The 24,054-nt window shown below is 40.5% G+C and overlaps 2 protein-coding genes across 2 annotated transcripts in view; one reads left to right on the forward strand and one right to left on the reverse strand.

Moving 5' to 3' along the window:
* Positions 1-5,252: 5,252 nt before the first annotated feature.
* On the forward strand, positions 5,253-8,900 carry LOC131693553 (uncharacterized; the record flags this gene model as incomplete). The annotated part of the gene is made up of 5 exons (XM_058981468.1): positions 5,253-5,485; positions 5,551-5,696; positions 5,755-6,526; positions 6,716-6,803; positions 7,833-8,900. Coding segments are annotated over 5 exons (1,407 nt in total), but the record flags the coding sequence as incomplete, so codon positions are not given.
* A 6,097-nt stretch (positions 8,901-14,997) lies between these two features.
* LOC131676903 (scavenger receptor class B member 1-like) overlaps positions 14,998-24,054 on the reverse strand; it is a 35,632-nt gene continuing 26,575 nt past the window's right edge. Inside the window, exons 5-9 of the mRNA XM_058956299.1 lie at positions 23,684-23,949; positions 23,335-23,615; positions 23,145-23,263; positions 22,954-23,076; positions 14,998-16,536 (exon numbers count right to left, since the gene is read on the reverse strand). Of these exons, the coding sequence (XP_058812282.1) occupies positions 16,243-16,536; positions 22,954-23,076; positions 23,145-23,263; positions 23,335-23,615; positions 23,684-23,949 (1,083 nt within the window). The 3' untranslated portion in view covers positions 14,998-16,242. The remainder of the gene's footprint in view (positions 16,537-22,953; positions 23,077-23,144; positions 23,264-23,334; positions 23,616-23,683; positions 23,950-24,054) is intronic.

Here is a 24,054-nt window from a genome sequence, read left to right on the forward strand (position 1 = left end):
GCATGAAATAGTACAGTGCAGTAAATAACGATTATGAGACGTCCACTTGTCCCCACTAGGCTGTTGTTTCCTGACTTCCCGGACCGCCGCAATTCGAGCCGTCCATCGGAGTCGGATTTTCGGAGTGGTCATCACCGCAGGACGCAATAAAAAAGTAGAAACAAACAAAACTGCCGGCCGGAGATTAGTGGTAGCGGCGCGGTTGTGCTGCTCGCGTTGCGGGTGCCCAGAGCGTGCAGAGTATGTTGCATAAAGTTGGGGTGGCTTCTTCAATTGGGCAATTTCCGAAATGCTCCGGCCGGAGTATTCTCAAGTACACTCTACTCAACTATCGCAGTGCACGGCAGTGTGTCTGAAGTTGGGCAGCTGGTAAAAAATACGTTCTCCAATGCGGAGGTGAGCTTCGAAAATTATTACCTGGACGATTGAGTTAATGTGGAAAATTGCGGTCGTTTTAATAATGATGAATAGAAGGAATTAAACAAACTTCTCATTTAATTTTATCATTGTTGAAATATTTTTTTTAAAGAATGTATTTCCCATGAAGCTCGGGATATAGAATTTCATTACCTTTAAGGGTGGAGTAAGGGTTTCACCGTAAAAAATCAGTTTTTTGACAATTTTTTTTAGAAAGATGGGTGAAGCGAATTGATCGAAAGTTTTGTACATTATACTACATCATTGACATTCTGTAAATTTTTCATGCAAAAATATCTACAAGCGACTTGGTCGGAATCGCTGTTTTTCAAGGAAAATTTCGCCATTTTATGAGTAAAAAGCCGAAAATTATCCCAAAAACTCAACGTAGGGGTTAGGTATTTTTTACGTAGAATGTGTACGCAAAATTTGAAATAAATCGGTCAAGTAGTTTTTGAATGGCAGTTAACACCGCAAATCATGTTTTTCCAGAGAGGTTCCACAAAAAGCTTCATCCCCATTCATTGGATTCTAACCGCGCTGCGCACTTACTATTCTTCTATTAAATTCTTCTCATAGACTGGTTTGTTAGACTGGTCTGTCTATGAAAGTATCATCTCTATTACTTGAAATACATGTGTTTTGACAGCTCGCAGTTTTCAGTAGCAGTTTGATCACTTGCACTTTGAAAGTGCGGAGTCCAGGTTGGTGGGAAGTGCTCAATAGCTTTTTAGATATTTCTCGAATAACATGTCAAATGGTCCTAAGTGCAAATGAGAGCCTCTCTTTGTTTACTTTCTCTTTCGATTATTATGGCGTCATCTCAAAACTTTTCAATATTGTTTCAGGATATATCGAAAAACTCTGATTTCGACTAGCTTATTCTGCTAAGAGTTGAGTAACAAACGTATAAACTGCCGAGTTATTAGCGAAAGAGAAAGTAAACAAAGAGAAACTGTCATTTGCACTTAGGACCATTTGACATGTATGGCTAGATTTGTAGCCGTTTTCAACAGCCTTAATTCTGCCATTTCGAAATCTTCATGGCATAACTTTTTAACTAATTTGGCGACCATAGATCTCCACTGATTTTGAACATCTATAACTAGAGGTATTTTTAAACTTCTCAAAAAGAAAATCCGTGAACAAATTTCCATTCCCCAAACCAAGTTGTTCGATCTTATGATTTATTTTGATTTTCAGGCTCACTGCACGCAGTATCTAAGTGATGGTCAACACGGCTTCATTTCTGGACATACGACTAACGTACCTTACATCTTACATAAGAGAACGTACGGAACTTACCCAAACCGACATTATGTGCACCGACTCATCTGGCGCTTTCGATAAGATAAATCACGATATCAAACGCAAACGCAAGAGCTGGAGAGATTCGGAATAAACGATAGTGTTTTGCAGTGGTTTCGATCTTACCTCACAGATCGAGAGATGGAGGTTGTCTTAGGAAATTTTAAGGCCGCCACATTCTTTTCAGCGTCGAGCATATCCTAAGAAAGTCACTTTGTACCGTTGATGTTTCAACCATACTTCAATGGTGTACAGCTAGCGCTGAAGACTCCACGATTATACTTCACGGATAATCACAGATCTCAAGATACTGATCTAATTCGCTCAATTGAAGATTGCAGATTGAACTATTTTGTGGTAACTGGAAATAGCACCTTCAAATTGTCAATATTCGGAATCTGCTGACCACCCCCTTTCAAATGACACCCAAATTGATAGTGGTTTTCATCTCGTTCCAAGTGTTTCCATATTGATAGTGGTGCTCACTCGAAAATCACCATCTTGGATTTCAAAATGGCCTTAATCACTAATATCTGTCATCGACTTACCAGCTTCTTTCAAATGATACCCATATTAACGAAGCTTTTCCTGTTATGTAGTTACCGGACGCCGTCATCTTGGATTTCGAATGGCTTCAATCATCAATTCCCGTCATCTTCTAACCATCTTCTAACCCCCCCTTTCACATGATACCCACATTGATAGTTGATTTTCACTGCTTTGTGGTAACCGGCAACCACCATCTTGGATTTCAAAATGGCCTCCATCAGCTATTTTCGGCATCTGCAGCGCACCCTCTTTCAAATGACACCCATATTGATGGTGGTTTTCACTGTTTCATGGTAACCGGAAGTCTTCATCTTGGATTACAAAATGGCCCCAATCACTAGTAGCTGCTAGCTACTGACTAGCCCCTTTCAAATGATGCCCATATTTATGATGCTTTTACTGTTCTATAGTAGATTAAGCTGTTACTGTTATGTAATTAACGGATTTCAAATGGCGTCAATCATCAATTCTCGCCGTCTTCTTACCACCCCCTTTCAAATGACACCAATATTGATAGTCGTGTTAACTGTTCTGTGGCAACCATAAACCGCCATCTTGGATTTCCAAATGGCCTCCATCATCAATTCTCGTCATCTTCTGACCACCCCCTTTCAAATGACACCAATATTGAAAGAGGTTTTCACTAATTTGTAGTAGCACGAAGTCGCCATGTTCGATTTCAAAATGGCCTCAATATTCAATGCCGTTTCCTACTGACCAGCCCCCATCAAATGATATCCATATTGCCGTCAGCTTGGATGTTAAAACGACTTTAATCATCAATATCCCTTACCTATCACCTTGGACTTTGGACGAGTTCGACTATTTATCCGAGTCTCATTTGACTAGTGTTCACTGTGTCAATTGAAAGCGGCCTTCTTTCTTATTAAGAGCATTGGGGTGTTGGTATGCCTGTTGATGTAATAAGGGAAAAAAATTGAAAGGTTCTAGAATTAAAAAAAAACAGCGATCGTTCAGGAGTTCTAGCAACAAGATCCCTTGAATCTAAGATCAATCTCCAGAATCAAGATTCCTTGAGTTCCAAGAATTCAGAATCATTCATCCTAAAACACAAGGATCCTTGACGCTGGAACTTGAAGATCCTTAATCCTGCAACTACATGACTTGATTCTAGAACTCAAGGATATTTGATCCTGGATTATTATTGATTTCTAGAATCAAAATTTCTTGAGTTTCCAGAATTAAGAATGTTTTATTTTCAAGATCAATAATCCTCCTGTTTTAAGAACAAAGATTCTCGAGTTCAAGGGATTCCAGGATCACTTAGCCTAAAGATACAGGCAGGTCCGTAGCTCACGGGTGGCCCCCGCCGGTGGCGCCAACTTCAAGGGGCGCTGAAATCATGATCTGCTTCATAAAATAAGTGAGGATAAATCATAAAATAAGTCAGAATAAGTGTGCCATTTCCAGGTGCACAATTATTGGTCGAGAGTTTCAGTGCCAAAGTTGGCACCAAAAGGGCGCAAAACGAACGCTCTCCCAAGACGCTAGAATGCCACGCTACGACACTATTACAAAGTTGCCGGTACCCGAACTAGGCCAACCAGTGCCGAGTAGGAGATCCTGGAGCTGTTATATTTGACGGTTTCTTACAAGAAAAATTTAATCTCATCTATGGACTATCAAATTCACACTCTTCCTGAGCCAAGAGAGCATAATGATGTTTGGTGGTGAGTGGCGAAACTCTTTCTAGTATTTCTGTAAGAGAGTGCTTAAAGAGTCTTTTAAAGGCACGCTACATGTACCTTGGGCCTCGTGCTTCAGTAGATCTTACCTGACCGCATAAAACGCATAAATCGATGACCACGCCATCTATCGCAATGTTGTGAGCGGACACGTAGACGCGGTATTCCTCCATGAGACTTTTTTTGTATTCATATGTCTATGCGAAATAGTTCAAACCTCTAAACCTGAAGTCTATCTTCAAGGGCACTGTAATATACATTGCTTATCGGTTCTTAAAGTCTTACAGGAGCACACAACTGTGATTCCGCCAAGGGCGCCAAAAGACCACGTTACGGCACTGGATACAGGATTGCTTCACGATGGCCTAGTATTTGTTAATTGGCCGCAATCCGTTGCGTTCAGCGGATTCGGATCCTTTTACACAAAAGTGACCTCCTTAGCCTAGTACCACTACAGAAGATCTTTCGATTAATGGTACGAGCTTACACCACAAAAAGCGTAGAGCTATCGTGAGACCTTAGAAGCGGGAATAGACGCTTTTGAAAGCATTCTTTCAAGTACACCTGCCCATTGACAGCTCCGGTTGGCACGAACGGGATGCTACGCTTTCCACATGTGCAAGTTGCCTGCCAAAACGTGTATTTTTTGTCAAAATTAAACATATTCTGCTTTCCAACCTGTTTAGCGACGTCATACTTATGACGAGAAGTGAAGAAAAGGAGCGCAGAAAGCTGCTGGAAATCTATTTTAACGCAAGTCTCGTCATCCCTCACCAGACAATGTGAATTGCACAGTTTCAAATTCATTGTAGATTTAACCTTTTCCAGCTTTTTGATAATTGCACGATGAGGGAGATCCGGACTCTCTAGGTACGTGTGGACAATTTGTTTACGCCGCTGGCGTTCTTTCGTCTCCATTTTGGACAACAGCTTCACAATTGCTATTGGAACTTACACAATGTTAACAATACACATTGAACCAAAATTTCGCTAGAAAATACCTAATGGAAAAAAGGGATGCAACTTTGGGCCTACACCTAGAATTCTGGACAGCCGAAAACCGTTTAGAAATTGAAGCTCTATAGTGTTGATTGATATTACTAGCGACATCTAGTAGTAATGATTATCTGGCACTCCAGTCATGTCGTTCATTCACGGAATCTTTTATTTATTCCCTTAGATTGCGGAATTCGCACTTCCCGCAGACAACCACGAAGCAGCAGCAATAACAATCACAACAACAACAACAACGACTGGAACAACTACTACAACCGAACCACAATCCACCACCAGCAAGAAGCACAACCCGAGCTGGAGAGCGGCGAACCGGACGGACCGAACAGGAATCCCAAGATAATGCACGGTGTTCCGACTCTCGAAGGCCAGTATCCGTGGCAGGTTTCGCTGGAATTACTACATCCGTCGTACGGATTCATCGGTCACTGGTGCGGTGGCGTTTTGATTGACCGTAACTGGGTCCTTTCGGCGGCGCACTGCATCCACAAGTGAGTATTATTTGATTTACAGTCTGATCGTTCTGGAAGCTTATAAACGTCGTTGTGGTTTCCAGCGACCTGTTCAATTTGCCTCTGCCAGCATTGTGGACCGTGGTACTAGGGGAATACGACCGGTCCTACGAGTCTGGATACGAACAGCGAATCCCGGTCGATAAAATAGTTCTACACGAAAAGTATCACAATTTTAAGCATGACCTTGGTAGGTACTGCCGAACCACATTCATATTCCATATTTCTAAAGAACTAAAAAATTTCAGTGCTTCTTAAATTAAATAGACCGGCCAACTTGGCACCGGACGCGCGTGTCAAAAAAATATGCCTACCATTCGCGGACATCAAAGTCAACAGCGTAACGTACGATCCGCGACCGGAACTGGACCGCGCGAATACCAAAGCCAACGGTGGCACGCTGTTCTTCTACGACTATCTAGGTCGGCCACCGGATTCCGAAGGTGGGAAAACCACCGAGAACCCCGCGTACGGCGAAAGCGAAGGTGAAGTGGGCACGGAAGCCAGCTTCCCGGAATCACTCCCGGAACGGGACGATAACTACCTGCGCCGGTTACGACTGCTAGGCGAAAGTCCCGATCGGCCGCGCACCGCACGGGTTGTCGTAAATCGATTGGTGCGGCAACAATTGCACCGAAAAAGCAACTCTACCACATCCAGAAGGTCGTACCGTAGGGGGCGACGGATGTACTCAACGTCTGATTCTGATGAAGAGGATGATGACGATGACGGTGACGACGGTGGAAATGACACCGATGGGAATCGTCGAGGGACCCGACACGGTGCCAAACGACGGCGGAACGATAAATTTGCCCACGGTGGTTTCTACCGAAACGATCACTATCGGAACGAGTTTGGTGAGGACAATAGCAGCAGCAGCAGTAGCGGAGGAATCAGTGCCATTCCCGATACGACCCAGTACGTGGACTGCCTGGCAACAGGTTGGGGCAAATCGACAATCGATGATGAATTAACTGACATCCTGCTGCAGACGAAGGCCCCCATCCAGAACAGTAAAAAGTATTACTTTTCTCGCTCTTTTATTGCTGTTCGGTGCATTGAAATCGAATGTCATCTGGTGCTATACGTGAAAGCTATAACGACAATTGCTATTTTTACTTCTCTCTGAATATTTATATTTATGACTTTTACGTTCGGTCGTTTTTTTTTTGGTATCCCATTATTCTATTTCTGTTTCTACCGATCTAGATGTGAAAAGGCGTACGGAGATTTCATCAAACTACATCGTGGCCATCTCTGCGCGGGTAATCTTGATGGGACCGGCGGAACTTGTGTGGTAAATATTGCGCTTTGACATAATGGATCGTGTTTGTGTTGATGATAAGATTTATGTTTCCATTGCCCATTTTACTCCAAATGGGGATAGCAAGCAAGCATACTTGCCCCTTAAAAGTTTGATAATGGTGCATATACACGTCGAATCGTCTGGTGGTCTTCAGTGTACTTAATTTTCTTAAAATTGAGCTCCTTTGACTCGTTAAATCGACAATTTGTGTTTCGATCTCGTCTCATCAGTATTTGGCAAATCGACTTGGCCACTAGATAAAATGACAATTGATTTCACAGATATGTAACTCTGATAATAAAAATGAATTGCACCCATTTTCTGATACTCAATATTTAACAAATGTTTCTGTAAGGCTCCAGAATTAAAAACAGTTAGGGTCCAACTGAGAAAGCATGGAAAAGCGACCATCTTGGAAAACGAAAAAAGCAGTTTTTTCTCACACCGTTGGATCTTCATGAAAATCAATCAATAGTCTTCTACCAATGCCCCGAATACATTGATTCATTTTCTTGTGGATTTTTCCAACGGTGTGAGAACAACAGCTTTTTTTCGTTTTCAAAGATGGCCGCTTCTAGAGGCGTTCTTCACAAATAACAGACGTTTTCGATTCAAAATGATGTCTGCTATCTGTGGTTGAACCTTAAATACTAACTACAGTCGTGATTCGCTGGTTGGACATTTTTTAACTGGACCGTTTTTTAGTTGGACCTCCGCTAGTTGGACCATTGTCTAACTAAAAAGCATCTGAATGCCAAAATCTTATGTCAAATTCACTTTGACAATCAATCTGACAGTTATTAGAGATGTGAATAGATGCATTTACTAACGTCTTCTTTGGAGAGTTTTTGACATTTGTCAGTCGGTCCAACTAACGAATCAAATTCGTTAGTTGGACAGAGGTGTGGCCCAACCAGCGAATCACGACTGTAACAGGATCGGCTTCACGAAAAGAAGAGCCAATTTAAAAAAGCACCACTTTACTTCCACATTGCATCCCGCGTTTCATTTTCTCCGCAGGGTGACTCCGGTGGCCCGCTGCAGTGCCGCATTACCAAACATGGCCCCTGGATTCTAGTCGGAATAACATCGTTCGGGTCGGGATGTGCCTTCAAGAACTACCCGGACGTGTACACCAAGATCTCGTTCTACCGCCAATGGATTATGGACACGATTCATAACAACTGAGCCGCCACCGCCACGGAACAGTGCAGCAGCAGTACCCGTGTAGAAGGAATCGAACCGAAACAATCGCCGAACGGTTGGCTGTTACTGGCATTACCGCCGCCAAATGGAGAATGGTCGGCAGTCGGCCCCGAAAGCAAAAGACAAAATAAAAATTGTGATATTACTTTTTAGACGAAGGAAGGGTGCTGTTTCGGAACGATCGGTCGCAGGTTGAATTGAAGGATTTTCGGAAGTACTTCATATCTCAGAAACAAACGGACGAATTTCCATTTAATTTTTACTGGGAGCACAATCAAATAAAAGCGGTTACTCTCTCTGGTACCATAGCCGTTTTTGGCTTGTGGCAACCGTGGACCGGGTGGAAAAGCTAACCTAATGCCATAAGCTTCCCGTAACATGCCACGCTATACCAACAGTAATCAGCAAAGCCCGGCTCTGTTTCAATTCGCTCTCGTATTCACTTGTGTTTATACTTTTTTTACTGCTCTCTTTTTTTCTCTCTTCCCACCCCGAACGGAAACTGTTTTACAAGCCGCGGTTTTAGCATGCTGTACCGATCCACCACCCGTTCCAACGTTCAGTATGTAGTATGTACTTCTTTTTCTGTTGACAGTTACCACTGGTTGTTAGACTGGACGTTCATTTGTTTTTATTGCTTTTTTACGCTTCGTACTCGTTCGAAATTATTTGTTTGTTATTCGTAGTTATTAATTTCTGTGGAGAAAAACTCATAAAACCATATGCGCTTTGGCGACTAGATGAGTAGCCCGAGAATGTTAATTGGTGCAGGATGAGAGTTTAGTTTATTATCATAGAATTTTTGTAACTTGTCTGAAGGTAATCAGTTCTGGGAGCTAGAATGAATGAATTTGTATGACAGGGGAATCTAGGAACGACTTGTACAGTAGTGCGACAAATGTTTTGATTAGTACAATTGTTAATAAAAATTCAACATGTTTTATACTTTGTCCGAAACATCCATTAACCAGGCGATCTAACGCTGAAGGTCGTCCATCAGATGGCACACAGGTGTTGTTTTTAATTTCATCTGTCATAATGCAACGATTTTTTTTTCCAATTTCATAACCTCAATCAATAATTTAACGAAATATAGTTTCATTTAGTAAAATTTTTTAATGAAGAAACTTTGTTTTGAATGAATCTCATTCTTCAGTCTTTTTGGAAAGGATATACGTGTTTCATTTTTATGCCACCCTCAAAACAAAAATCAATGTAATGGTAAAACCATCGCAGACTAACAGACTTCACCCGCATTAACGGTCAATTTAAACATATTTGTAGTTGGGACTGTGGCTGCATTTGAAATTATGGCGCCACTGACATATGAACAATCATATGGGGCATGCACCAGTGAAAAATTGTTCCCAAGCCTGAGGGCTAACCCACCAGCAAATAAGTTTTTGGGACCGTGAATAAAAGGTGGAGCTAGTGTTTTGGGAAAATTGCCGGAACGATATTTTTTAGGAATTCCCTCACAGTGCTATGTCTGTTAGTCTGTGGTTAAAGTAACAAATAAAGGTGAAAAAATAACAGGTAAGTGTTTTGGTAAGTTTGAGGCACCTATTTTTTGGAAAGATGTTTGCTTGGGTGCAAACACAAATATTTTCAAAGCGCTAACCACTTTTGTGCGGAATGAGCGTACGGGGCGAGGGGAACGACACTTCGTGATTTATTGATGAAGTGGACGTATAATTTATAATTCAGAACGGATTGACAAACATTGGCACTGATTAGTTTGGAATTGATTCATATTTCCAACATTGCTTGAGAATGGTTTGGAATAGCCGAAGATGGCTTGAAATGCGCCATGAAATTCAATCGCTCGAAATTCATGTTTTGACAGTTTCAGTGCTCGAAGAAATCAAAATAGCTGCATAGCAGCTGGAACAAATCAAAACAAAAACATAAATTTTGTTGCCAGAATTATTGAAAAATTCGAACATAGAGTATGCATAGTTACCAGTTTCAGAAAACTGATCGGATTTAAAGCAAATTTGGATTGAGATTTGATAGATATGTTGTAATTTCTTCTTTTGACAATGCTTGATTTATTAGAAAGTTGCTTTAATTTTCAAAAATTACCGGAAAAATACACATTTTGCAAAACGAACGGAATATAACATTCATTCTGAAGTGACGTTCCCCTCGGTACGCAGCTATTCGGATCTTCTATTCCATCAACCACCGTTCAGTGGCTTGCGGCTGCGCATACGATTGGACACAGCACAGCAAAGAAAATACATGATGCGTCAATCGACAGCTTTTACTACCCAGAATAATTTTCTTTAACAAAATTTATTTATTTTTTCAATAGGTAAACATAATTCGATTGCAACAAAAATAAAAAAAATAAATGGACGGTATGAATTGCCTCGTATGGAGATTCGAATTACCCCTACATTGCAAAAGTTTTTTAGCGAGCTCGTGCAATGGTATTTTTGCACTGATTTTGATAAACAAGCACTGATTGGAAAGGTTATACATCTGGCAATAATGATTTAATGCCTTGCCAAATATTTTTGAGGCTAAATCCAATAAGACGAAGGTACTCATGAAATCGCGGAAGGAACTCGTCTGGTTTTGTACTTTCAAATGACTTTTCGGTGTTGTCGTCGCCAGAGTGTGGAATGAAAGTTGTGCATTCCGGTTGACGTAGTTGCTTAAATGTGGTATAACATCGTTTGCGTTCGGAGCATTTTTTTGTATTTTTTCTCCTCTTTTTCGATCATGTTTTTTGATTATCTACTTCAACAACCCCTTCAATTATTATATTTTTATCTCACGCGAAATATCGGCACTTTCATTGAGATTGAGCACTTTTCATTCACACGAGCATGTGTTTTGAACGGAACTTTGAATTGTTTAGAAGCTGTTTGAGTACAGGCGCCATATTGAACAGATGCAACTGCGTTCCTTATGTCCTCTTCACTTCATTTTGGCGTTTTTCACACAAAATGACCCATAATTTTCGTGTCAAAATAATTTAAATTTTCATTATAGTACTGACCAAAGGCCTTAGTACAAAGGTACGCAAAAAGTGTGCAGAGTTTGAAGCCAGAAAAAGTCTACCTATCGAGCAAAATTAGAATCCAGCTTTGCTGTACAGGCATCAGAGACGGATTCCAATTGTGCTCGATAGGTAGATTTTTTTTGACTTCACTCTTTGCGCAACTGTTCTCTATCAACTGTGGTACTGACCTGTAATACCACCGAATGGCTGACCTATCCTGCCCCCAGACGTATGTTTGATGTTGGTGTCCGTATTTTTTTCAAATCGAAAAATTCAAAAATATCGAAAAACCGAAGCAAAACTTGTGTACAGCATTATTTTTACGTAAGAAAAAACATACTTGACATTTTTTTGCATTGATTGAACGTACTGTACTGAGAACGAAAGACAATGCGTTTTCGCAGAACAACACACGAAAACATAAACGACGCCGTAACTAATACAGCTGAATCACAGTAACATCCGAAATAACAGTCGTCAATGATGTTCTCTATCGTGTATCTAATTCACGCAACATGAGCGACCTCTGTAATAACATAGCAAAGATAATGCCCTATACCTATTGCATCCCCATACTTATTTTGTCGTCAATCTACTCTACATATGTGAATTTTCATTCATTAAAAATATGGGAAAAAGTTATCAACATAGCAATGTGGAGTGAAAAATCGTCCATCTAACCCCAGGGTAGGTTGTCCGAGTTTAGTAAAATAAGTGAAACACATCAAATTCATCAGTAGAAAACGTTTATTAGCTAAAAAATATCATTTCTCATTATGTAGTTCAAAAACTAAATCCACTCTTTACTTGACTTAGTTCCGGCAGCGGGCATCAGCCCCGCACAAAATTCGGCCATCTTACTGCAATGAATATTTTCGAGGACAATCACAAAAACACAAGTAAGGTTACACTGTCAACTGTTATATCATTTTGTTAGGTTTTGAATACCCTTTCCAGCGGTACCACGTTATTGGAAATTCGATGTAAATTGATTCGTGTTAAACATATTATTTTACAGAAATTTACTCACCACCACCGGAAAAAAGAACAAACGTGCTCCTGTACAAACACAAAACACCTGAAATTACGTCGGCACATGAACGACCTAATATCCCACCAACATGACTATAGATGTCGCTGCATAAAGGCCTTTTCATAAAAGACACTCGGCCAACTCGCCTCGGTCTCCCCTACTGATCGCATTCCAAAGTTATGATTGCGGTTGAGCATGTTGCTCCCACAACAAAATGAATCAAGTCGGGGGAACCTCCAAAAATGAATCTTATAACGATGAGGAACGTCTGGATTTTTCGGAGACAGAAGATATTATCTTCGATCCACCTACCCCACTTCCCTCCAAAGTCTGGCAGCAACCCCTCCCCACCCTGCTCCCCCGCGTCAAAGTTAACCAAAATGGATCCGCTGGTCATTGGGTGGTATACATTCGGTCCACAAAAACCGCTAAACAGCATAACTGTTGCGCGGTGGCTGACAAAACGTTACTCGGCCGTGACCGAGATTAAAAAAGTCCAGTCAAATTAACTGCGCGTAATCGTGAATGATACGAAACAGGGCAATGATATTGCTAGCAACAGTCACTTCACGATATAGTATCGCGTCTACATTCCTTCTCGCGATGTGGAGATTGACGGTGTTGTAAGTGATGCCGGTTTAACTGTTGAATGATGGGGTTGGGCGCTTTAGGAATCCTGGGCAGTACTATCCATCAGATTCGTTTCGCGAAACTTTCGCCGGATCTTCGCTTCCGAGCTACGTTGAAGTGGGAGGAGCTCGTCTACCTATGCGTCTGTTGGTACGGCGGGCCTAGAATTGATCCAATTGCAAGCAGCGGTCATACGGCCAACTACTGTAGCAACGAGTAGCGGTGCGGCAAATGTGGGAAACGCCATGTGGATGATGTTGGCAGGAGGCTCGCTGAGAAGTGTTTTTTTTTACTGTGGGGAGAATCCGCATACACTTTTGACATGCCCAACGTAGAAACTTCGCGCGGATAAACTTAAGCGATTCGCCAAAGATCGCTCCAGACGTTCTTACGCAGAAAAGCTTACAAGGGCTGCTCCATTCATCTCCGAAAACCTATACGCTCTCTTGCCAAAGCCAAAACAAACAGCTCTTATTCTAAGAAATTTGAAATAAAATAAGGAGCTTCCAACGCTTCCAGGAACTACAAAAGCCTTAGTGCAGGACTCGTTGATAACTGCTAACTTTGTGATATTGCGGCACTCTTGCCGGCATCGAGAAAACTTCTATTTTCACGTTAAGATTCTACAACTGTCCGCTACTGCCGTTCGCAGCTCTGTTATACTCTTCTGCACAAAATGGGTTTCATCAACCTTCTCCTTGGTGAGATATAACAAAATTTGTGAGACCTGCACCCATCTTCTGTACCACTAGACCCGGGCACGCTATGCATTCAAACGATAAGTAGGTTTTATTCATAGACTACAGGTAAACTGTTATAAACTGCACAATCTAAGACGAGTGATCCTAATATGGGCAAATATTCTAAAATATTTAGAATAATGTCAATTATTCAACGAATTGAGTCTATTTTCTCTCACCGTTGATGGTAGGGTTGCCACCTCTGGAGAGGCTTTGACCCGGAGATTTTCACTGACCTGGGGAGTGGTGGACTTTGAGTGGAATTAGACAGAAATTGGAATCAAAGCGATTGCATTTTAGAGCGCTTTAATCGCTTTTTAATACTACGTTAAAGTAAAGCTGTAAATTTTTCACGTTTGAGAATGGTTTTATCGGTGTAGTGTTTCACTTCCCTGACTAAGTGCCAAGAATTCAAAAGCACCAGCTACTCTCGCTGATAAGTCGAACGAGCATTGCTCTCCTCCACAACTAACACACACTTAATTTTTTTTCTGCCGAATCTCAGCTTTTTTGCATCTTTTGCCGAAATCTCAACAGCTGAGATTCAGCAAACATTATTTTTTGCTGAGTCTCAGTAAAAGTGACGTTTTAGTGCTGAGACTCGGGAAATATTTCACTGAAAATCAGCAAACTAATCTCACTTTACTAAGGTATCAGTTTCTAAATTAGCGCACTACACAGCTGTTGGGAAATTACCGAGACGAATTAAGTGTGCAGGAAAAGGAGAGCAAAGGACGCAGGAATTCGGCATCACATGGAAAGCACTATGTGGTGTCGGTTATTCATCGCCAGAGGTCGCAACAAAAGGGCAAAACATATCTCCATAGCGGACAGTTAAGGGTCGCTGCAGGAGTAGCAACAACACCGAAAGAATTCGTTTGATGTTGACCTAGTCAGATGGATTAGAACAAATCTGCCATACCTTGCTGCAGCTAGTGATAAGCACCACTAACAGTGAAACAATATGATAAAATTGCAGCAAAATAACTTTTTTACACAATTTTGAGCGACTTGGTGGGATGCAACATTTCAATTGTAACATATAGCAAAATATTATTATTTTTCTAAATTTGTAGTAAACTTGCTTTGTTTTTCATTTTCACTGCTTTGTGAAAGATATCAGCAATATTTGGTGAACTCATCTTCGCCACCTTGTAAGGATTAGTCGGGCAAAATAAATCTGAAACAGAGTAATGGTTAACCTGGACTTTTTAAATATTTTGTAAATAATCAGTTAATTCCAACAAAAAAAATTAAATTATGCTTCTTCCCACCAAACCCGGAGAAATTGATGTAAAACCCGGAAGCCCGGAGATTGCTCCCGAAAACCGCAGTCTCCGGGTCAAACCCGAAGGGATGGCAACCTTAGTTGATGGCCATTTCTAGACACACAAATTGCTCTCAAATTGTCATTTTGCGTTTACCGCGATCAAAAAATTTCAGTAGTCATGTGCTTGCTAAAACTAAAAACTATTTGATACTATTATTTTATTAAACCAAAAAAATATGAATTGTTCAGGGCAATAAAGTTGGATGAAATGAGTCCATACCGAAAGCAAATGAATACCTCGATACTAATGTTAAATAATTAAAATGATGATCGCATCATCACTATCATATTTGCTAACATTAATTAACTCCCCTTTGCTCCAAATGAAAGATAGCCATCACACATACCGACCAATTATTTCATATCAAACACGATTTGCCACCGCCGCATGCACACTAAACACAAATTATTAGCAACAACAAAATGCGAACCCATCGATTGATTAGACTACCTGTATTGAATAGAAAATACTCACGTACATGGAATCTGATTGGTCGTAATCCCGTTCAACATATTGCTAATTTCCACGAGACCAACTCACAGGCAAAACAGAAATAACTCTCCGGCATCTAAATCAACATTTTCCCAGCAAGTTTAATGACACGCTAGACACAGTTGCCATTCGCAAATTTCAAAATTATTCAATTTTCACAAACAGCTTTAATACTCTTTACAACATCCGATGTTGCACTGCCAGTTGGCATCTTTACGTAGTTCAGCTATAGTCTGCTGTTTCATCACGTACCTATGTCCCAGCAACGGATGTTACCCTTGCATGCTTCCGTTAGTCACTCATAAATCATTGGTGGATTTTCCCATGTCACGAACATTTTTCCAGGTTAGAATTGCCATAATTTACTGTAAATTAACGCCCTGCCGCACTGGACCCCGATGTGGTAGGAAGCAACAGGTGGTACGTGTGTCGGTATTCCTGAATTTTTAATAATTTTGAAATATGTAATTTGGAATTTCTCTATAAGCACCTTGTGACGCAATAAATTACAATTTATTTGATTAATCATTCTAACTGTCATGGAACCAGAACATTTAGAAATGTTTCTATATTATACCCGACCAGCTGGTTTGTTACAACACCTTGTATCCTTAAGTATCGAAAGAATTCCACTCGCTGAAACCGTTTGTTAGGTACTGCTAGAAACGTACATAAAAGTAGATTCATAGCTTATCGTTATATTAATAGGAATCACAGTTTAAACTATTTTAAGGATCGTACCTCTTCAGTAAATTAATAGAAATAAATACATAAATTTTAGTGGAAGGATGGAACCGCTTGCTGTCACAAACAAATTTCAACAATTCGCAGCGCTATAGCCATACAGCTAAGTCTTAACTATCACAATGACTAAGTTATTCTATAAGAATAATTCTCCAAGATCCCACCCGTTCGCTGCCGGGCAGCAACCGGGCAAAATTGCATTCCTTCTTCTTCTTCTTCGCCCACAACAGATTCTACCGCACTACGCCTCGTTCTCTATCAGCAGCGCCTCCCGCCGAATCTCACCCTCGCCGTACTTCTCCAGCTCCTTCCGCAACGGATACGGTATCATGTTGACCGTGGAGTATCGGATCGACTTGCGCGGGTCGTACTCGAGTGTTGCATGACGCGAACAGAGCAACATCAGCGCCGTGGTGGCGAGTAGTGAAACACCGAGCAGCCACAGCAGATACACGCACCCGCTCTGCAGGTACGGTGCAATGTCGAACAGCAGGTGCAGCAGCAACACGATGTCCGGTGTAAGTTTCTCAACAGCCTTTTGGGTTGGTGGGTGGTTAGGTATAAAAGGAGAAGGAAAATAAATGAAAATTAGGCTGAGGCTCGAAGGGCTGAATAGACATTAGGTAAATGCAATTTTCGAACAATGAATGTAATTTGTACACTAAATATGTAAAAGTTACTAAAGTTTTCGTTGACCAAGCGTGCATTCTTATTCATGAAATGAACGAAACCTATTTACAATGCACGAAAATACTTCGTTGCAGAAAACGACGAATGAACTCGTGCATTGCATGATCATTTTCATTATATTTACGAATTTATATTATCAATGCATTTTAAACAGCTCTCTTGAAATTTTAAGGCTACATGAATGCAATATTTCGAGATATAGAACGATATTTAAGAAATTTTCTTAAAGCCAGTTCATTTCAATATTTTTTTTTATCGTAAGTTTCAGAGACTACCTTGAATAGAATGTGAATTATATAGTTTATACACAGCAGATGAGATTTATCAGTTACAGTTATATTAAAATAACTTCTTTCACATGCAGTCTAATATATTTCGGAGTATTCATGTCTTCAACAAAACTAGTTCTGGAATGTTCTCAACAAAGTTTTTTGTTCATTTTGATTATAGAAGCTTTAACCTTAGGGCCTTTCGGCTCTCATTTGAGATTAGAAAATATTCTAACCTGACGTACGGGAGTTGGAAATCGAACCCAGGCGAGCTGCGTACAAAACAATCGACTGACCGACTAGGCTATGCCCGCTTTATTCGATAAAGTCGTTTGAAATAGTAATTTTGAAAACTTTGCTGAAGACATTAAATATCGAACTAAATTTGTTTGGAGAATTTTTGCCTTTCTCATATAGAAAGGTTATGCAATCACTCTGAAAAACGTCAACCTAATCCCGGCCCGGAGGGCCGGGTGTCATATCCCATTCGACTCAGTTCGTCGAGATCGGAAAAAGTCTGTATGTGTGTGTGTATGTATGTGTGTGTGTATGTGTGTGTGTATGTGTGTGTGTATGTGTGTGTGTGTGTGTGTGTGTATGTATGTGCGTATGTGTCAAATAATGTCACTCATTTTTCTCAGAGATGGCTGGACCGATTTGCCCAAACTTAGTCTCAAATGAAAGGTGCAACCTTCCCATCGGCTGCTATTGAATTTTGGATCGATCGGAATTCTGGTTCCAGAATTACGGGTTTCAGAGTACGGCCACACAGAAATTTCTCATATAAACTATAGGAAAAATTAAAAATAGAATTTTTATTTTTGATGCTAAATGTGTTCAAGGTGCATGAAACGTCGAGATTTGATGCAAACTCGAAAAAAAAAATTTGACTACGATTCACTTTTTTGGATTTTGGCACATTTTTGCCTTTCTCATATAGAAAGGTTATGCAATCACTCTGAAAAACGTCAACCTAATCCCGGCCCGGAGGGCCGGGTGTCATATCCCATTCGACTCAGTTCGTCGAGATCGGAAAAAGTCTGTATGTGTGTGTGTATGTATGTATGTGTGTGTGTATGTGTGTGTATGTGTGTGTGTATGTGTGTGTGTGTGTGTATGTATGTGCGTATGTGTCAAATAATGTCACTCATTTTTCTCAGAGATGGCTGGACCGATTTGCCCAAACTTAGTCTCAAATGAAAGGTGCAACCTTCCCATCGGCTGCTATTGAATTTTGGATCGATCGGAATTCTGGTTCCGGAATTACGGGTTTCAGAGTACGGCCACACAGAAATTTCTCATATAAACTATAGGAAAAATTAAAAATAGAATTTTTATTTTTGATGCTAAATGTGTTCAAGGTGCATGAAACGTCGAGATTTGATGCAAACTCGAAAAAAAAATTTGACTACGATTCACTTTTTTGGATTTTGGCACATTTTTGCCTTTCTCATATAGAAAGGTTATGCAATCACTCTGAAAAACGTCAACCTAATCCCGGCCCGGAGGGCCGGGTGTCATATCCCATTCGACTCAGTTCGTCGAGATCGGAAAAAGTCTGTATGTGTGTGTGTATGTATGTATGTGTGTGTATGTGTGTGTGTATGTGTGTGTGTATGTGTGTGTGTGTGTATGTATGTGCGTATGTGTCAAATAATGTCACTCATTTTTCTCAGAGATGGCTGGACCGATTTGCCCAAACTTAGTCTCAAATGAAAGGTGCAACCTTCCCATCGGCTGCTATTGAATTTTGGATCGATCGGAATTCTGGTTCCGGAATTACGGGTTTCAGAGTACGGCCACACAGAAATTTCTCATATAAACTATAGGAAAAATTAAAAATAGAATTTTTATTTTTGATGCTAAATGTGTTCAAGGTGCATGAAACGTCGAGATTTGATGCAAACTCGAAAAAAAAATTTGACTACGATTCACTTTTTTGGATTTTGGCACATTTTTGCCTTTCTCATATAGAAAGGTTATGCAATCACTCTGAAAAACGTCAACCTAATCCCGGCCCGGAGGGCCGGGTGTCATATCCCATTCGACTCAGTTCGTCGAGATCGGAAAAAGTCTGTATGTGTGTGTGTATGTATGTATGTGTGTGTATGTGTGTGTGTATGTGTGTGTGTATGTGTGTGTGTGTGTATGTATGTGCGTATGTGTCAAATAATGTCACTCATTTTTCTCAGAGATGGCTGGACCGATTTGCCCAAACTTAGTCTCAAATGAAAGGTGCAACCTTCCCATCGGCTGCTATTGAATTTTGGATCGATCGGAATTCTGGTTCCGGAATTACGGGTTTCAGAGTACGGCCACACAGAAATTTCTCATATAAACTATAGGAAAAATTAAAAATAGAATTTTTATTTTTGATGCTAAATGTGTTCAAGGTGCATGAAACGTCGAGATTTGATGCAAACTCGAAAAAAAAATTTGACTACGATTCACTTTTTTGGATTTTGGCACATTTTTGCCTTTCTCATATAGAAAGGTTATGCAATCACTCTGAAAAACGTCAACCTAATCCCGGCCCGGAGGGCCGGGTGTCATATCCCATTCGACTCAGTTCGTCGAGATCGGAAAAAGTCTGTATGTGTGTGTGTATGTATGTATGTGTGTGTATGTGTGTGTGTATGTGTGTGTGTATGTGTGTGTGTGTGTGTGTGTATGTATGTGCGTATGTGTCAAATAATGTCACTCATTTTTCTCAGAGATGGCTGGACCGATTTGCCCAAACTTAGTCTCAAATGAAAGGTGCAACCTTCCCATCGGCTGCTATTGAATTTTGGATCGATCGGAATTCTGGTTCCGGAATTACGGGTTTCAGAGTACGGCCACACAGAAATTTCTCATATAAACTATAGGAAAAATTAAAAATAGAATTTTTATTTTTGATGCTAAATGTGTTCAAGGTGCATGAAACGTCGAGATTTGATGCAAACTCGAAAAAAAAATTTGACTACGATTCACTTTTTTGGATTTTGGCACATTTTTGCCTTTCTCATATAGAAAGGTTATGCAATCACTCTGAAAAACGTCAACCTAATCCCGGCCAAATTTTTTTTTCGACTCGTTTAGGGTTTCTGGATTTTAACAGAGGCGTAGTTGATGGTTTACGGAGAGGGGTTACACCCCCCCCCCCTCTACTGTTCGCGCCCCTCCTTTAAAAATCTCCTTAAATCACCCCTCAGACCACCACCCCATCCAGCCCTCATACCCCTCCCTTTCAACCCCGTCATCTTTAAACCACCACTGTATCACAAAGCATAATAATTTAAGCTGGGGAGTCGTTCGTTCATGGGACTTTCGCCCTCTTCACATACCCAGCCCTGCATGACAAAATGAGTTAGCAAGCAGATAACATTGATCTAATGCTGATTAGGCTAATGGAGTATGATATTTTTTTGTTTCAAGTGTTTCACCGTCGACACGTAGCTCATCAAGTTCGTGGCTGGCATGCCATTGTGTATAAGTGCAAAGTGTACTAAGAATGTAATGGACATTTCCACAATTATGTTGAACATAAAAAGCCTCCGTGCCATAGTTTAGAGAAATGAGAAAGGCACAATTGCACCGCTAGGTGGATTAAAACAGGTTTTTTATAATTGATTCTAGGAGGATTGGCCTAAAATTATTTTTTAAATGAGGTGCGGCATTACGTTGTAATATTCTTAAAAGATACTAAACATCCAAAGTTGAGGGTTTCGAAATAATGTAATCGTGATCGTAAAAATGTTTTCGAGCATAAATTGACTTTTACTGTGAGCCGTGTTTACAAACATTGCTTCACAGTTTAATGGCAGTGTTGGTAAACACGGCTCACAGTAAAAGTCATTCTTTATGTCGACTTCATCTGCGTGCGCAGCCTAATTCATCAGCTGTCGATTAGGATGTGCGCGCTGACGAACTCGACTGATAAGTCGACATAAAATGAAGTTTACTGTGAGCCGTGTTTACCAACATTGCCATTACGCTGTGAAGCAATGTTTATAAACATGGCTCACAGTGAAAGTCAATTTATGTCGTTTTTGTCAGTGTGCACAGCCTAATTTTTCTACGGGGCGGGCGGTCGGCCCAGTAGGTAACACAAAAAATAATAAAAATTATAAAAAAATGTCTTCATTTCTCGACAAACATGTCAAATGGTCCTAAGTGTAAATGAGAGCCTTTGTTTACTTTCTCTTTCGATTATTACAGCGTCAGCATAAAACTTTTCAATATTGTTTCAGGATATACCGAAAAACGCTGATTTCGACTAGCATATTATGCTAAGAGTTAATGAACAAACGTATAAACGAATGAGTTATTAGCGAAAGAGAACGTAAACAAAGAGAAACTGTCATTTTCACTTATGACCATTTGACATGTTTGGCTAGATTTGTCTTCAACGGCCAGGATTCTTAATCGGTTATTGATTTTCAGCCAAAAATCATCCAGAAATCAGTCAGACATCCGAATAAACTTGTCTTCAAAATGAAAAACACGTCTACAATATTTCAAATGTCTTCAAAATGAAGACAAATCTTCAAATCTGGCATCTCTGCAGTGATGGCTGTATTTTCCCAGTGAACGAAGAGGCGGCTAGGCGGGTTAAACCAGATGCTGGCGATCGGTAGGCTAATGAAACTTTGTTCTAGGCTACCCGCCGTAACTTGCCGTTTACTGTAAAAGTAGTGTTGGTTTTGCCCTAATACCGCGTGGGTAAAACTAAAAATCACTTAATTTAGCTGTTTCTTTTCCGAATCTCACAAAACATTCAACGTATAAACGACACTTCACTCATGTATTCGTCGAAAATCAAATCGCAATAAACACCAAAAACCACTATCTTTAGATTGCGAATGCGCATTGTTGATACCGTGCGGCACGGTGTTTCCAACTCAGGAATGACCAGCAGAAATATGTTGTTGTCTAATTAGGCAATACATTAGACGTTTGTTTGACAATTCAGCGGTGGATTCTGTCAACAAGTCTACTCCTGCGAACAGAAAAACTCGTCCGACAACATCTTTCGTTAGTCCGATTCGTTGGATGTTGGATCGAATCAACGATATTATCGGACGTCGCGCCCGTCGGAGTAACGTCAGAAGAGGTAAACAAGAAATAATCAGCTGATCAGAAACGTCTCATGGATTGCCTAATTCAAATGTTTCAATTAGTTCAGAGAAAACTGACAGTTTTGCATATGCTAGCTGGAGGTAAACAACCCCCCAAGTAGTGTAAACATGACAATTTAACGAGCCTGTTTACATGGTGTGGAAATTAAATTTAATTCGAACTAATTTCCTTGTACTGGGTAGAATCTAAATTTTTTTAGGTCCATGTAAACAAACTCTTTAAACCGCCAGAAAAGTGGTGTTAAATATTTTCATTCAATGTTCTGTAGCAGTCGAGGTTTTCCAGTAGATTGATTTTAGTTTCGAAATAATTCGATTTCGATCTTTAGATTCTGCAGTCAAAAAACTAAAATTATTTTTTCCTTTTTTTATTAACGACTTATAGTGAGTCAATCTTTTTCCTTTTTTTTATATTGTAACGATATATAATTAGCAAGGGACTGGAAGGTGAAGTATTTTTCAAATATTAAGAGCCATAGTACTCAAGGGAGAGCAAGGATTTGAAGTAAGAAAGTTTACGCTTGTCCGGACATGCCGCAGACTTAGGTGATTCGCATTTAATGCCAAAAGATCCTGACTACTGGGCTGCAGAAGACAAAAAACTAAGTAACCGGGAAACTCTAAGCTTGTTCATTGACCCTACTCCACGCTTTTCTAAACTTTCTTACTTCAAATCCTTGCTCTCCCTTGAGTACTATGGCTCTTAATATTTGAAAAATACTTCACCTTCCAGTCCCTTGCTAATTATATGTCGTTACTAAAATTATTTGTTAAGCTGACAACAAATTGATATATTATTTAATATCAATATTTGGCAAACATAAAATTGTTTATAACTTTGGCTGATAAGGTTAAAAAGTGAACGAAACTTACCATTTCGGCCCAAATGAGAGGAATTACTCGGTTGTGGAAAGATCGTAGATCTGCGTTAAAGCTGACGTTAGTCAGCAAGTTGATTTGCACCCGAATGCTTGCTTTCATAGGAATTCCAAGTTGCTGGTAACAAAAAAAACAAAAGTTTTAACAATCGTAATCAATCTCATCAAAATAATCCCGAAACTCACTGGCTGCATAATAATAATTGCGTCATGTTTCTCCTTATCCGGTTTGAGACCATCGACTGCTTCTACCAACGTCGGATCTCCTTTGTAGAAGTGAGGCAACGAAACGGCTACTGGTATATCTACGAAATATAAAACACATAACAAAATAAATTACCCCTTCAGCAAGCGTACCACCCCTAAGGATACTCACTGTACCAACAGGGACTCAAATCCCCCAACCCTTTGGGTAGACATTTTCCATTCCGGCAGTAGCACGAACTGTACGGATCATCCAGCGAACTCTCGAATGCATTCTCCTTTATCGAGAACCAGTAGGCCTCGATACCGTCGTGTTCGCCTTGCCGTTCGAAAGCGATCGGCAACGTTCGACAGAAGGCTTTCCGGTACACCCTGAATATCTCAGTCTTGGAAATGTTTCGCGGGAACACCGTCCCGTCGTACGATCCCTGCAAGGTGTTACACGGAGTGTTTCTGAAGAGAAAAATAACCCGTCATTAGTTTAGCACCAAACCATATTTCGTACAATAGGTAGAGCGTACCTCCGCTCCGCATCCCAGTGGTCCTTTCCTACGTAACCCCAATGGGCCAGACCAGGGGAACCATTCCACAAATCGATCGAATAGTTACGGATGATCTCATCGGCTTCTTCTTGTTCATCATCCTGCAGCACAGCCCCGGCAAAGTATTCATCCTCCACGAGATCCATTTCGTCATGATCCACATCGGCGACGATCTTAGCTTTCCGTAGGTTTTGCACCGATTCCGGCAGGTTTATCGTGACCGTATCGTAACCATCGTCGAACATCTATTCCGAATGGGACAGGGGGAAATACGGTTAAACTGATGGGTTATGGGTTAGTTTTGTGAGGTCGAGAGAAAGGAAGAAAGAAGAAAGAGTTCGGATGAGAAT

The sequence above is a fragment of the Topomyia yanbarensis genome, chromosome 1 (genome assembly GCF_030247195.1).
Source record: "Topomyia yanbarensis strain Yona2022 chromosome 1, ASM3024719v1, whole genome shotgun sequence".
NCBI lineage: Eukaryota > Metazoa > Arthropoda > Insecta > Diptera > Culicidae > Topomyia > Topomyia yanbarensis.